We start from the raw sequence: 17,053 nt of genomic DNA, 5'->3' as shown, positions 1-17,053 counted from the left end.
TGACTGAGTCATTCATTCCTTTCCAAGTTAACATGATTTTCATTTGTACTAAGTACTACGGTTTCCCTTCTCATAAGTTAAGGTTTGGAGCTCAAGGACTTTAGGCCTGAAAATCTTATTCATATTCATCATGGCAACCTAGGATTCAGTAACGTGACAAGATAAATATCTGCTATCTTTTCCAAGCCATCATTTTTTTGGCACATGACTAGTATAAAAAAACGAAAGAACTACGGCCACGCAAAAGGCAAATTCGTAGCATATGCTTACAAGACACAACAAAGTAGTACTGAATAATACACTTGATCTCTTTTTATTGCTACTCTGAATTAGTTACACTTTTACACTTTCTCGTATCTTGGAAAAGAAAAACCACAACTTGTTGCAATTGGGGTTATTGAATAGCCAATCCAGAAAGGTCATGACAATTGACAGGAGAAGCTGTGTTATAGTAGTACATTCCACAAACTGGCTGAATATTCCAATGTAGAAATTAATAAAAGGGCAAAAGAAAATTTTGATATCATAAAATGTAAACAACTACTCCATGGTCTTGATGTGTAGCTGAATACTCCTCTTGATTGAAATTAATTAATGACCATTATTATAATCAACCTAGCTAATTAATGTGTATCATTCCCTTGACAAATTAGCAGCATTTGAGGAAGCACCAACAACTTCTTGATGGTCTTGTGACTGAGGTGGCAATGATAGAATTTGTAATGGGAAGTCCGAAATGATAGCACCATGCTGCTGGGGTGGGTCTGTTGATATAATGTTAATAGGCGGTGCTGGGTTGAGGAACTTGGTAGTGGGGATGATGGAACATCTACAAAGTGGACAAGTGCTGTTTGATTGCAGCCAATGATGTATGCATTCCAAGTGGAACACGTGCTTGCAATAAGGTATCTGTACCAACTCTTCCTTCAGCTCAAATTCCCCCAGACATACACAACATCTGTTTCAAATTAAATTTGTCACCAACATATATCATATTAATGAAGCCTCATATATGCATCTATCTCTTAGCAAGCTTTATTTAGTTAATTAGCCCAATGAACATTTTATTTTTAATGTTGATGGACATCACTGTATTTTATTAAATCAAATCAAATGTTGAGACTTGAGACATGGAAAAAAAAGGGGACCAGCACATGGAATCCAAGACAGAGCTTCCAAAGTGCTATCCAGCACTTTGTCTACTGAAATTTCCCTGACAAAAGATATAAGCAGTACCTATCGTTGAGATTTTGGTTGTTACCATCCACTTGGGGTTACAGGTGTAGAATTTTTCTATTTATTTTTTTTAGAATAAAAATTATTTTTAGTTCCTATATTTTTGTTAAATCTAATTTTTAGTCTTTGAATTCGTACAATTTAGTTACTAAATTTTATAATAAAAAAAAAAATATTTATAGTCTCTCCTTAAAGCTTGGAGTTAAAAAAGTGCACAACTTCATAAACTTTCATATTTTCCCCCTTTTTTTATGACTTTATTAATTCTAGCTGGGTGTGAAGACATAAGACACCTTCGTATATGCCTAGTTATAATTTTCTCAGCTGGTACCAGGAGAAAAGGAAATAGAAAAACCATTTTTCAAATATTCTGCTTAACTCTTTTTTACTTTCCTTCCATGTACCTACTTTTCATGAAAATAGTGGATGCCATTAAATATTCTAACTAATTTGTGAATTGAACATTCTGCTGACCATTTTCTCGATCAGCTTTCGAAGAACAACATTCGTTCTTGAGAATACTTTTTAACCATCACATAATAGACATGATGCTGAGAGGTGAAATTACAATATGAAACAACATACATCCAAATTGCATACTGTAGAACACCTTGGCATAATGGATAAATATCAAAGCATATTAAACCGATGACCAAGAGAGACAGAGCATAAAAGCAGAATTAAAAAAAGATATCAATAGCAACAACAGTACAGGTGAATACAAAAAAAAGGAAGAAAAAAAACGATTTACTTACAGTGAATCCCTTGCTAGCAAATCCTCATCAAACAAAATTCTTGGAAGTTTATCCAGGAAATGGAGGGTCAGATCCAAACGACAAGGCTGTGGAATATGAGATTATTAATTTAATCGATCATATATAATTAAAGGATGGTGCAGTACGTGCAAGAAGCTAGCAAGCAAATTAACACATGTAAGTACTTAATTTAATCTATGTTTGGTATTAGAGAGAGGATAATTAAGATAAGACTATTTAAGAGAGTGTTTGTTACTTACTGAGGAATGATAGGGAGAGGTGGTGGGTGGATTGGCAATGGTCCTAGGAAGCAAGTGAGGAGTGGAAGAGAGAGAGGAAGCCCTTCTCTTGAGGTAGAACAAGTAAAACAAGAGAAAGAGAATGATGGAGAAGAGTATTGGAATTGAGAATATGAAGGTTTGGTAAAGCTTCAGCTGAAGTTCCTGTGGATACAGATGTGGAGGAGGGCTAGTTGCAGTTTGTGGAAGACTCATGATTAATCTGTGCAGCACTGCCTCCTAACATGCATTCATAAACCTCTTGCCACTGCAATATATGTTACAATTTCGATCATTTTAAGTACAAAATGTGTAAAATTAATGAAAAACTTCTAGAGTTGTTGTGTTGAATAAGAATAGACATCTTCGGTTGATCACTTACCAAGATATATATTGGTGGGGTGTGATTATCTATTCCGAGAGAATTGCGTTTCTTTGGTGAGTTTCTTTATTTGACAGAAAAATTTGTCGTTGGAATTGGTGTAAATAAAGAGGCAGAAAGATATATGTTGTTGAAATATTTAACTTATTGGTGATGAATTAGAAGGGTATAGTATCAATTAATATTAGCACTGTTACGTGTATATGATTATAATGATATGAATTAGAAGGGTATAGTATCTTCGGTACATATTCTATCTTTTATTTATTTTTTTCAAAATTCCTATTTTCTATATTTTTTTAACTTATCTATTTTAATATCTATTGTTAATAAGTGAATTTTTTAGTTCCTGAAATTTAATAAGTAAATTTTTAAAATTCTGAAGTTTACATTTTAATTTTTAAAAGATTTTTATCGTTAAATATTTTTAATTTCATTATTTAAAAATGTAAACTTTTAAAATTAAAAAAATTTAAAAATTCACTTATTAACTATAGAAACTAAAAAAGATAAATTTAAAACTATTAAAAAATAGATATTCAGCCTTTTTCAAATGACGGGACAAGCCCATGACCCTCCACTAAAGTATAGCCTCACGACAAGGTTCTTAAGCCCAGTTGTCTTCAATGTAAATATCCGTATGGGTCCAAACATCTGATATCGCATTCTTTCTGTGTCATTACTAGTGTTATGCTAACTTTTCAGGAAAAAAAAAAAAGTGCTGGTGCTAGCCTAGTACGTGCTGCTAACTTGTCGACACTAATTGAATTACCTCAAAGTGACTTCATCATCAAAAGGTTCGATTCATGAATTAGAAAATCTATTTGTTAAACTTTTTTTTTTTTTGGAAAAATGTAAATTATATTGCAGTGTAATCAGGACATACCCTGCAGCAAGCAAAACAATAGGCACCCTAACACACAGGAAAGGCCTATGCCTAAAACCCCATGAGCATTATCCTAAGAAAAATACAATAGGTGCGAATGTTTATACACAAGGAATTTGATCTTGTTAATTACATCAATTACAGAAAAAAGGTGAATTCTCAAAAAGTAAAAGGTTCCTAAACATCCAAGTGCAGTAAACTATAGTTGTCAAAGCCAAGCACCGAAATTTGCCCCAAGTACCAAAGGTGGCTCTACCCCAAATGAGGGAATTGATAGTGCGTTGTAATGAAATCGTTTGCCTATGGAGAGGAATCCAATCACGGATATTGGCCCAGACTTAGAGGGAGATTCTTCAAGAAAAGAACAAATGAGCATGGGATTCTGCTTCAGTTCTGCACAAAGGACAGAGTAAACCCTTGTTCAAGAAAGCAGCTCGGTCTAAAGTGAGTAGACAATTCTTGATAGCAAGCCATAAGATAAAAGACATCTTGGGAGGAATGGCAGGATTCCAAACATTAGAATTCCAATTGACAGTTGGCTTGGCCCCTCTGATGTAGTCATAAGCCTTCCCAACAAGCAACTGCTCATTGCTACTCCAAGAGTTGAGAGTTTGCTTGGCAACCTCCACATTGCCTTCTTTGATGGTAATAATGTCCCCGGTGTGTATGATCTTCTTAATCAAAACTAAATCTGAAGTTGAACTAATGAAGTCCCAAACATTGCCTCCTTTAAAATAATTATGGTGGACCCATCAAATCCAAAGAGAGTCCTTTTTTGAATGAAAGTCCCAAAGAATACGGGAAAGGAGAGCAAGGGTTCTAGTATTTTAGGTTGAAGAGTCTCAATCCCCCCTCTTTCTTGGGGGAATAGATATCAGACCAAGCTACTAAGGGCTTGTTTTTATCCACCTCAACTTTGCCCCAAAGAAAGTTGTGGCAAGAAGCATTGATACGGTCTAGAACGGATTGAGGTAAAGGAAAGACACCCATCCAAAAGTTGGCATGACAACTCTAATTAGCTCAACCTTCCCTGCATAGGAGAGAGTTTTGCTGCTCCAACCCTGAATAAGGCTTGTAATATGAGAAAGCTGGGGAGCATAGTTTCAGACATTGAGTCTGGAAGATAAAAGGGGAACACCCAAGTATCTAAAAGGGAAGCAGCCTAAACTAAATCTAGTGAGTTGCTGGATATCTGAAAGAACATCTTGGACCACTCCCGCTGAGTAAATGGCTGACTTGTTGGTGCTGATAGATAGCCCTGAAACATTACAAAAGTGTTGGAGCTTAGCAAATATTGCTGAAACAGAAGGCAAGTCTCCTCTGAACAAGAGCGTAATGTCATCTGCGAAGGCCAAGTGTGAAAGTTGAACAACAACACAAGTTGGGTGAAACTGAAAGTTGATGTTATCCTTGAGGCTTTGAAGATCCCGGGAAAAATATTCCAGATAGAGAACAAAGAGGTAAGGGGAAAGAGGATCCCCTTGCCTTAATCCATGTTGACCTTTGAAATGACCATAGATGGATCCATTGACCACCACACTAAACGAAGTGATAGTGATACATTCCATAATCCAGGAACAAAACTGAGCTGGGAAACCCATAGACTTAAGCATCCAATCCAAGAACTTCCAAGAAATGGAATCGTATGCCTTATGTAAATCAATCTTCAAGAGGCATCTAGGAGAAATTCTCTTGCGAGCATATTTGCGAAGTAGCTCTTGAACAAGGAAAGTGTTGTCCATCATTTACCTATTCTTTCGAAACGCAGATTGGGATGCACCAATAATATGCTCCAGCACCGAGACTATTCGATTGGCCAAAATCTTAGAAATAATCTTGTACAACAAATTGCAACAAGAGATCGGTCTAAAATGGTTCACTTGGGATGCTTGGTCAGACTTTGGAATGAGAGCAATAAGAGCATGGTTGATTTGTTTTAGTAGTTTGCCTAACATAAAGAACTCATTAACAGCAGCAAAAATGTCATCCCTTATGATGTTCCAAGCCTTCTTAAAGAATAAGGCATTGTAGCCATCAGGACCCGGCGCTTTATTGTTGTCCATCCTTAAAATAACATTCCAGATATCTTGCTTGGTGGGGCTAAGTAAAGAGGCAAAGCAATCAATGGGAACTTTAGGACCCGAGTTGCAGACTGCTAAAGAGGTAGGATGATGCAGATCCTGAGCACTAAATAAAGCCTTGAAATGATTGACAAAGGCATTAGCAATTTCGAATTAAGAGGATGTGCTTTGAACGTTATCCAACTTTATTGCAGCGATAAAATGATTGTGCCTGTTACGCTTAATTAAAGCGTGGAAAAACTTGGAACACTTGTCTGCTTGCAAAAGGTACCTATTTTTTATAAGCTGAGCTACATTCCTTGACTCTGTTTTCCTAAGTAGGATAACCTGACCTCTTGTACGGTTAACCTGCATGAGAAGGGATGAATCAAAAGGATTATGTTGGAGGGAATTGAGCAATCTATTATATTCGGCTTCAGCTTGTTCCACCCGGTTAGCAATGTGACTGAATTCTTGTTTAAAGAGAAGCTTCATAGGAGATTTAAGAGTTTTTAGTCTCTTGCAAACTTTAAACATGCAACATCCAGAAACTTGATGACTCCAGCCATCTGAAACAATGCTCAGAAAATTTGGGTGATCCACAATTGCATTATTGAATTTAAAGGGGGAATTACCTTTGGGCACCAACACCTCTGTGGTCACCACTAAAGGAGCGTGGTCAAAAATTGATTCAAAACCCACCACTTCGCAAGAAGAGTTTTCAAAAGAGTTGAACCAGAGCTGATTGCAGAAGGCCCGGTCTAGTTTGCTCCAAACTCTACCATTAGTCTAGGTATACATGGACCCATGACTGTTAAGGTTCCCCAGCCCAAGATTAGAACAATAGTCAACAAAATCCTACATCCCATAAGCACTGATGTCAACGCCATTGAACTAGTCATTGGGAGAGAGGATACTATTGAAATCTCCTATAAGGAGCCAGGGGCAATTCAGAGAAGCACTAATGTTGCTCAGGTTAACCCACAAAGACCTTCTAGCCATCACTGAGTGGAGATATATATGAAGGAAACTTGGAACTGCTTGCTTGTTACTTTACAGACAATGGAGCAGTGAATCAACTGAGCAGAGGATTACAAGACGGAGAGAGTAACTTTAACATATTTCCAAAGGATAAGAATCCAACCAGCATTCTGAGAAGCAAAGTTGTGAGAGAAATTCCAATCTCCAAACTTTCTTTTCATGGTGTCCTCCACTAATATAGTATTCAACTTTGTTTCCAGAATAGCCATCACATTAACTCCCTTGTTACGAAGGAATTTTTGCATCGCATGATGCTTCAAAGGCAAATTAAAGCCTCAGATGTTTCAAGAAGCGATAACCATTGGTTTGGATAGGAAGGAACCTCCCCGGCACGGTTTCTTATTTTGTTAGACGCTCCTTTCTCTTACTCTAACTGAATCTGCTTACTAAGAGATCCCTGCTATATTAGCACTTTCTTCCCTATTTTTTGGGGTTTGGTTTTTACCCGAACAAACCCATCACTAGGATCTTCAGTTGAGTCTTGATGCAAAGAACTTTTGGAATTCTCAACTCCAAAAATATCAAAAGGAGTTTGGAGAGCAGGAATATTATTAGTTGCTTGTGGTTGCTGCATGCAAGGCTAAGTGGACAGTCCAGCCTGGTCTTCCTTGGGTTTCCTAGAGGGATTATTAGGATTGGTCTTTGTAAAAGCTACCACCTCAGCATCTTGAGACTGAACAGAGGGAGAAACTGTTGTAGGCCCTTCTGATGTGGTTGTTCTGTTATCTTGCTTAACTATAGAAGTAACTTTGCACTTTGCTAATCGATGCCCAATCATTTTGCAGTGGGTACAAAAGGATGGTTTGTTCTCGTATTCAATCTTTTAGATGAAGGTCTGACCGATGGGAAGTTTAAAGTGGACCTCTTCAATAAGATCTAAGGGGACCTATCGTGGTTTGTTCTCGTATTCTCTTCAATAAGATCCCTTAGAGGCAGTGAGGTGGTCTATACGTATGGGGGAACCTATCGTGGACAGAATTTTTCCTAGAGCTTAGGGATTCCATAACTCTAGGGGAAGGTTCCGGAGTTTAACCCAGACTGGTATTTTGCTCAGTTCCTCATTACCAAAATCGAAGAAAAGAGGCATAACTTTCAGCAAAATGGGCCTTTGGAAGATGAAGTAGGGGCCTGTAGATAGCACATGAGTCATATCATCTTTTGAATCAAATTTGAATACAAGTCAACCGCTTTCATGGGTAGAATATGAGAACTTTACGCCCCATTTCTGAAAGCATTCCAGTAGGGCTTTTTTTCCTAGGAAACGGCCTGCTACATAGCCTATAAGGTTGTGTCCCCACACCTCTTCCAGGGGCTGAAAATCATCTTCATCAAGCAATACTATATCTTCAGAAGATGGAGGGGAAAATTTCAGGCCAAATCCCTTGGAAGGCTTTTTGTTGTCCTTGAACAGATTAATTCAAGGCATGGAAGCCTCTCTGTTGCCAACTTAAGGATTAGAATCAGAGCCACTAGAAGGAAAGGTGTCTTCTTCCGTGGATGAGTCATCTTCTCCAAGAGTGCAGGAGTCATCTGGGGATGTTTCAGTACCTACGAGACAACCAGGCATTTTAACAAACACCTGGTGTGCTGGAACTCTGGTTGATGCAAAAAGTGACCCAGACTTTTTATCGAACACCTGGGGTGCGGTATTTTCCTGTGAAGCCAGACAAGCAGATGTAGTGTCTTGGCCTCCACCAATGCCACCAGACAAACCAGTAGAGGGAGACTCCTAAGTTTCGCCTGACCCAGAAGTCGTACCCATTAATGGTGACTGGGTAACTTTTTTCGTTTTCTGGCCGTTGGCTTTTTCCTTCAGGTGCCTAGCAAGGTTTGCAGGTTAGCATCTGCTAGGAATAGACAGAAAATCCAAGGCCTCAAGAAGAATGGAAGGAGCATAGAAGAAGAATCACTGCCTAGGTGCAGGCTACAGCAGGATCGTCCTGGTCAGATCAAGAACGACGAGAATAATTCCTGGTCAACAATCGTGGCTGGAGATAAGGATTATGAGAACAACCAATGTCACGTGAAGCTTGGACTTGCTCTCCAACGGTGGCAAGGCCATTGGGAGATGCCCAAGGAGGGGGAGAGGTGACTGACTGAGGACTGAGAGCTCTTTCTTATATCATAATCTAACAATATTGTTTGTTAAACTTGATCAACAATATTGTTTGTTAAACTTGATCGTATGCTAGTAGGCACTTGAAAGTTGGGATTGGTTCATTAATTTTGTGCCATGGTCTTGCACTTGGCGAATCCTTATCCATGCTACATAGTTCATGTCCATATGAGAGATTTTCAAAAATTTATGAAAAGGTTATGCATATGTGTTTTCATGAAAATTTATAATTAATTACAAAATATTGTATCATTTCATGAAAGTATGTGTTAGTTTATACAAGTATAAAAGACTACTCCCAAGTTCCATAATAAGTGTCATGTAAAAAAATATTTTAATATAATATTAATTATTTTTTCTACTTATATCTTTTATAATATTAATGAAATGAGTTAAAATAATAATAATAATAATAATAATAATAATAATAATTAGATTATTTTTATAAAATTGTTATTATTTTTTATCTATTTATTAATTTATTTTTCTTGTGTGAAATAAATTAGGACAATATTTATAATGTAACGGTGGGACCCTGGGAGTATGTTTTTATAAAAGTGTGTATTCTTTTATGAAAGATGTTTTGTTTTTTTTTTGAAGAGTTGTTTCTCTTAAAAAAAACACAAGACTCTCTGTAAATAAAAATAATCTACATGCAAAAAAGTATACAGAGAAAATAACATATATATTACGGATATAGATAGAAACAAACCAATTAATTCTTAGTATGCAAATCATTTTTATTCTTCTTATGCAAAGATATAATTAAAAAACTATTACAATGTAAACTATATTGATGATAATTTTGATGTATTGTTGGTGCGTAAACCATATATATCAAAAGACTCCATTATATTTTGAAGGAAATTCACCATTATACCCTATAATTACATATAATTTTTGTAGAGATTGGCAAGGGAGAACTAAACTCAAAAGGCAGTGTTTCACAGATGCCTTAGAAACTTAAGTTTTTTCTTTAATATATTTCTTTTGTTGCAAGACTATCACATCACTATAAGTATTAATATTTCTTCTTTTCTTACAAAACCATACCAGAACCACTTTCTAACAGTCCATTTCAATTAATGGGTTTTTTTAAAAAATATTGGTGAAAAAATAAAAAATAAAAAGTTTGTATAGGAAATAAAAGCATGTTATATATGTAAAAATTATTAAAGTCATTCATTCTTTATTTTTCAAGTAACTTAAAGCATTTAATACTACTTAACCAGTTACTATGGCACTAGATAGTTACCTGTATTCATGTATCTATACATTAAAGAAATTATAATTTCTTGGAGTTATAATGTTATTCATGTATCTTTACATTAAAGAAATTATAATTTCTTGGAGTTATAATGTCAATGTATATTAATTTGCATGGGATGCTTATTGCATTTATCTGAATGAATCCATTCATATTGAATTTTAACACATAAGAAGATCAAGTGAAATTTTGTATTTTTAATATCCATCAAATGATAAAAGGATCCTTTTCCGCGCATATATAAATATGCATGTACAGGTACATTTACAAGAAGTTAAGGAATCAAATCAAGTCAAAATTTATGAGTGGGCATTCTCCCTTTCTCTGCTTGTCTCCCTGTTATCTTGCTCACTTCCACGAGCCAAGACATAGTACAATGGGACATAATTTGGAGGGTGGATCACCATCAACTAATTTTTAGCTTTAGTGTCGGATTAGCTTTTAAGGGTAGGTATAGCCCTACCCCTAGTAAAGCAACCTGCTGTTCAGTTTAGGTTCCCCTTTTGTTACTCTTTTTTTCCTTTTTACAATAAAATATGTAAGATATACTATTTCTTATCACTTTCGTGTGTGATGATTTATTTAATGACCTTTGAAACCAAAACGGAAGGTTTCTATTCTTCATTGCTGCCCAGGTAAAGAAGACACATTTGCATCTTCAGAACCTTTTTTCGATACTATTATGATGTGGTTTTTTTTTTTTTTTTTGTCAGCAAATAAATACTTATATTGAGTAAAGAAAATGTATAAGACATGCCCTCCTAAAAGTTACAAATCAACCATATCCCAATCCAAGATCCCTACGATCATCCAATCAACAATAAAACAATCATACCATCAGGTTACACCATATTTACAAAATGAATGCAAATATTGAGTAACCCAAGGCTCAACAACAGTTACTATGATGTGGTAATTAAGACATAGAAGGACAATAACTTCATGTTGTCAATAGGATGAATTTTAGATACTTTCATATTCCCCATGAAGGTAACAATTGTGCAAATAAATTTATCTCTCATGATACTAGCAAACAAGGTTTCTCATGATACTATTTTTTTCATAATAGATATGATCTTTCATCGTTTAATTAAGTTCACATAATTGTATACATGGGTTTGATTCATGTCCCCCATGTTTTTCTTTTCTTTGTTTTATTAGTAATATTTGGATGTGCTACATATATATGATACATAGTGTTTGGGATGTCAACGTAATTGAGATCGCAAACATTATTAATTATAATGTTGTAACATGCATTTCTTGACAAAACAAATTGCAATTAAACTTACTATTATCAATTAGATTTTCTTTAAATAAATTAATTAAATAAGTGTTTATTTGAATAGAACCTAATTAACTACTTTAAGTTCTATATAATAATCAGCATAACATTTAGATCAATACTTCGAAAAGTCGAATAAAGAAATATGGGCATACATTATACATAAAATGAAAAATAGAGCTTAACAGCTACCACACAATGTGGGGGTAGGAATGAGGCAACAATTTTACCGATTATATAGTCTAGTTCATGATTCAGCATGAAACCTTTCTAACTTTCTGCACTATAAATGACCCAATTTCAAGGTTGCTTTTCCCATCTTTAATTTCATGTGTATATACCTAGCTAGTAGCTAGTAGCTACCTTTGAGCAACTTTAGTTTCATTTCATCTAGCTGTGTGCATTTTCATACGAGTGAAGAGTCAGGGTTGAATATCTATTAATTCTTAGTGTTGTTGGTGGAACGTGAAGCGGATTAATTAATTAAGCTCTTTCTCTCGAAGTGGGTTTGGGATCCATCTGTGTCTCTAACTGCACTTTTACGTCAGATTCTGTGTCTCTAATTAGTCGTTACAAAGAATAATGCTTCCCCTATGTGTCATGATTTACTACTCATATAAGCTTTAAATATTTCAGATGAAGTCATTCAATTATTGTTACTTCATAAGTAGCAGCTTGGAGGAGATTTATATGTTTGTCAAATGTTGTTGACAATGTAGAAACATTGTTAGGCATGACAACCGGATCGGGTTTTGCTTATCCTATCTCAGTCCCCGATTCCTCATTTCCTTCTCTACCCCTGTCCCCGAAATTCAATGGGAGTGCATATTTATGTCCATCCCAGTCTCCAGTGGGGTTGAGTTTTTCCCGTCCCGTCCTGCCCCCGACATATTTATAAAATTTTATTAAAAAATCTAATTTTTCATAAAATGAAAAATATAATTTTAAATAAAAATCACAATATTGTACATGACAACATAAAATCCAATTCAACATTAGCATAAAATTCAATATAATAATTTCATGTTTTAATGTGTTATATATATATATATATATATAATGATATTTTTGTAAATTAATTATTAGCGTGGAGGATTTGGAGGCGGGTATTAATAATCTCATCCCTGACCCCGAACCTGATTTTGACTATAGGAAAAAAAATCGACTCCCACCCCGATCAACTCGGGTTTTCCCCATCAAAATCGGGACGGGTCCAGGACGGACCCCATGGGTTTGGGCCCGTTGCCATGCCTAAAACATGGTCCTAATTATGTTGAACTAGTATCATATTAGTACATTATGATTTAGGAATGCTCTGCCATGGAGCTAGGAGGATCGGTTTATTAATGTATGGAAGATGATATTACAGAATGAGAAATATTAGCATCACACTCTTTAATACATTTTTTTCTTGTTGAAAATCCCAAAATTGCAAGTTTCACTCCATTGTTACCTATTAATTTATAACTTTCAATCAATTTTAACTAATAAAAGTGTTAGAAGGAGTGTGTTAAAGAGTATATTTTTAACACTCTTGCAAATTTGCCAATCACTATGTGGAATATACAAAAAATTGAAATGAAGATGTAAAGCAATCTTGATTGCGTATTTGTGTTGGTATTCTCTGCATTGGTGACTCGTGCTTGGTCTTTACCTATAAGCTGGGCATTTTTTATTTTAATTTTTATTTTCTCCCATGATGGCTAGAGGCTAGTTGCCACTTCTTATGGCCTCCTCTGAAACAGTGACCATAATTTGAAATTAAGAAGAGAAACAGAACAAAACTTTATTAAGAGTGTTTGTTTTGATAAATGTGGTGGGCTGACAAGTGAAATGTTTTAAGCTGAGGCAAGCCAGAGAAGTTGAGCAAAACTAGAACAGACATTGCTAAGCTATGTTGACTAGTGACTATGCAATGTAAATAACAAAGATGGTAATTAACTGTTGAAGTAGGAAATTAAAATTAAAATACTAGTACAAAAGGGAATCTATCCAATATATAGTAGCAATAATAGAGGCAAGAAACGAGTGTATCCATGCATGGCCATTAATCATTTGGCATGAAGCTCAAATTAAAGACCATAGGGAGCAGCACTGATCTTGTTATTGTTGGGATCTTGGACAGTACTGTTACCAACTACCACCTCTGAGAGATTCACCTCTTTTGCATTCCTTGCTGCTGCTATTTGCTTCTTCGTAGACTTGTAATAGGTTGCATACAGAATTAGTTGTGCCACAGAAAATGTTGTCCCAATCCCGTTTGGTATCTGACAATTCACCACAACAAGTTAATTGTAATCCTTCACTCTGTTCAATCTTCATAGCATATATGAAGGGTGAAACTAATACATCCTAATTATTGAACAACCTATTGGCAACATCAATAAAGGCATGCGTGGTTATTTTGTTTTTCTTACTGCAATGAATGGATCAAAAGGGATGAGAGCATAAGTAGTCCAAGACACGCCATTGCCAAAGGATGCTAGAGAGAGGAAAAACGGCATGTACTCAACACTTTTGGTCGTGATCACCAGTTTCTGCAATCATATATATTGGGATTAGTTCTTAATATCATAAGCCTCAATCACTTTGGTCTCTAACTTTTCACAAATTCATTTATTTTACTCCTTTCACACATAAATTTTTATTGACATTTTACAACCAGAAAGAATAAGTAAATGAAGTTTTGTAAAAATTTAGGACTAGAGTAACTCAAAATTATAATTTTAGAGTTTAATTAGTACGTAAACATGAAGAGTTTATTCTCTGCATGAACTTGTTTACATAATTTATTTTCATTTCGCCAAGTATTTATAAATATGATGAATTAAGAAGAAAAAAATAATTAAACTTGTTATAAATGAAGAAGAAAAATAAAGATGATATAATTAAGAAAGAAAAGTATAGTTTGAGATATGACTGACCATGACTGACAAGGGTGAAGCATACATGGCAATATTGAAGAGCATGCAAATGGTTCCGACGATGGCAGAGCGGTGCTTGATGGAATGAATGAGAGTGAAAGTGAGAAGGGTGAGAAGGGTGATGAAGATGAGTTCTGAGAAGAGGCAAAGGAAGACCCTGAGCCTCTTGGTGCGGTCGGAGTAGAGCAAGAAGAGTGTGACATAGATGATCTCAATGACACACCCTGCACCGTTGATGGTCACCACCAGCAAGCTGTGAGGGTGTACCATGGGGAGCCCGTATAAGGTCCAAACCATGCAATTCATCAATGTGGCTAGGTATGGCACTGCTGAGTACTGCTCCACTGATCCTTTCTTCCATATTCGGACAAAAGTTGGCCTGCATGTGTATATTTTTTCATTTTAATTTTAATAATGCTTCTATACTACGAGAGAAAAAAAATTATGGAGTCACGGTCGTGTCAAATAATTTGTTAGTATTATATATAGTAAATTACCTTAAAAATTACACTAACCATAGATTATAATTGAATATCAATATAAAATTTAAACTTGTACTATTTGGTATAAAACAATGACTTTTATATTAATTATATTAAAAGTCATACCAACCAAAAATTATAATTGAATAACAATATAAAATTTAAACTCTTACTATTTGGTGTAAAATAACAATGTTGAGTTGATATTGTATATGCCTTACACTTTCTAAAACGGGTGAAATCACTTGAAAAGAAAAGAAAATAGAAAAAAAAAAAAATATATATATATATACATATATAATATACATTAATACAACAGTTTTATGATTTTTTTTTATTTTTCTCCTCTATTCATTCAATCCAAGTCAATTTTTGAGATAAAGTAATATATTTAGTTATCATTTTATATTTAAGTTGGAGATCGAATCTTAATCTTAAATTTTGATTAAAAAACTCAAGTGTCGAATCCTTAAGCCAACGGCTTTTTTTTGTTAGTAGTATTTATAATGTTAGATTGTGCAAATAATATTGTATTACTTAAATGAATGAATAGCCACCTAAACATAGAAAGTTAAGAGAGAAATGAAGCTTACACCGGAGACAAGAAGAGGCAGCCCGAGATGATGTTTCCTGATCGAAAACAAGAAAAAGAACAAAATAACGTGAGAACGTTAAAATGTTCCTTGACGGAATTAGCTCAGAAAATTAAATCACGTGCATACATATAGGAATGCAGTATGATATATATATATATATATATATATATATATATATATATATATATATATATATATATATATATATATATATATATATATATATATATTGATGTTCTAAAATTGTAATGAAGTTGACAAAATAATTAATAAGTTGACCCACCTATGATACCGACCACTGTTCGAGCGATATCTGCGGTAACCATGTTTCCTATATATCCTAGCTGAAGACGTAAAATGTGAAATCCAACAAGAGAAATAGAGCGTAGTGACTTAATTACTAAAATATAAATGAGGATTGGCTGGTATATATGAATGATTTAACCAAAATTATGCATTTTAATTTGATGGTAGTACATGCAAGTCTGGTAGATCATGTAGATGACATGAGTAATTGTTTTTGTTGGAAGAAGTGTGCGACTTATATATATAAATAGAGCCATTTGATAGGAGAAATTAATAAATTGGCACTGTCTTTAAGATGCTGATCGAGCCACCACCCATTTGACACATGGGTCACACAAGTATATCTCCACTCTGATTTTTATGCATGCATATGTCTCCCTTAATCTACTGTTAAGTCGTACTATGTCATCTCCAAACGTTAAAATGTGTGATGCTTCTGCATATCCCACTCAAAGTCAAACCACTTCAATACGTCTCTTTTTCCTTCCTTTCCTTGTATTTTTGGTACGTACTTTCAAAAATCAAATTACAAAACAGTTTGTTTAAATTTATTTGTTAAAATAAATATTTGATTTAATAAAATAAGTAATTTTTTATTTTTTTAATATGTTTATTTAAATTATTTTTATTTAAAAAAGTAATTTTTACTTATTTTAAGAGATAAATCTTATTTGTTTCTTTAAAAAAACACTTATATAAAAAAATACTTATTTTAAAGTTTTTTTAAAAAAAATTTCAACAAACTCACAGTATATATGTGTAGCTTGATTGTTAAATAATTTCTCTGATAGTTATATTCAACTAAATTTATATAAATATTATTAAAATTAATAATTATTTTCTGTTTTAAATTAATTATTTTTAAGATTTTATATGCTATTTATATATAAATTAAAATATTTGTCTTGAAAGAGTATTTTTAAGAGTCTTTCTTTAATGAAGATAATTTTAGAAGTTGTTAATCAGTTATGGTACTTTTGGGAAGAAAAAAAAGTATTTGTTTATTATAATTTTTGTTATATAAAATAAATATTTATCTTGTACGTGTATTATACATGCTAGAATATCAGTTAAAAATAAAATATTATTTAAATATTCTCAATCTTCATTTAATTATATTAAGAACCATTGGATCAGAGAGTTTATTTTTATTTTTTATTTTAATTATATTTTTAGTTTTAAAATATTATATATATAAATATATTCACACACACACACACACACACACATATATATATATATATATATATATATATATCTTTTTATATTATTCTCTTACTGACTTTTTAATGTTTTATAAAATTATTAAATAAAATATATACGTCTATTTTTATTTCCTTCCCTTGTATTTTTGGGATGGTAAACATACGCTTCAATTTTTAAACGCACATTATTTTTAATTTTTTTACTAATATTCTTGAGATACTTGCGGTGTCTTT

The 17,053-nt window shown here is 33.8% G+C and overlaps 2 protein-coding genes across 2 annotated transcripts; both read right to left on the bottom strand.

The window, feature by feature from the left end:
- Positions 1-497: 497 nt before the first annotated feature.
- LOC100813129 (probable E3 ubiquitin-protein ligase RHA4A) lies at positions 498-2,804 on the bottom strand. The gene is made up of 4 exons (XM_006593777.4): positions 2,652-2,804; positions 2,252-2,537; positions 1,992-2,077; positions 498-958 (listed from the first exon to the last, which is right to left on the bottom strand). The coding sequence occupies exons 2-4, from the start codon at positions 2,483-2,485 to the stop codon at positions 634-636; spliced, it is 645 nt and encodes a 214-aa protein (XP_006593840.1). The 5' UTR covers positions 2,486-2,537; positions 2,652-2,804; the 3' UTR covers positions 498-633.
- A 10,439-nt stretch (positions 2,805-13,243) lies between these two features.
- SWEET32 (sugar efflux transporter SWEET32) lies at positions 13,244-15,277 on the bottom strand. The gene is made up of 4 exons (XM_041008614.1): positions 15,270-15,277; positions 14,231-14,609; positions 13,724-13,843; positions 13,244-13,573 (listed from the first exon to the last, which is right to left on the bottom strand). Exons 1-4 carry the CDS (start codon positions 15,275-15,277, stop codon positions 13,379-13,381), a joined length of 702 nt encoding a protein of 233 aa, XP_040864548.1. The 3' UTR covers positions 13,244-13,378.
- Positions 15,278-17,053: the final 1,776 nt, after the last annotated feature.

The sequence above is a fragment of the Glycine max genome, chromosome 13, assembly GCF_000004515.6.
Source record: "Glycine max cultivar Williams 82 chromosome 13, Glycine_max_v4.0, whole genome shotgun sequence".
NCBI lineage: Eukaryota > Viridiplantae > Streptophyta > Magnoliopsida > Fabales > Fabaceae > Glycine > Glycine max.
Note: the sequence above shows the minus strand (reverse complement) of the source record. Positions and strands in the feature narration are given on the sequence as shown.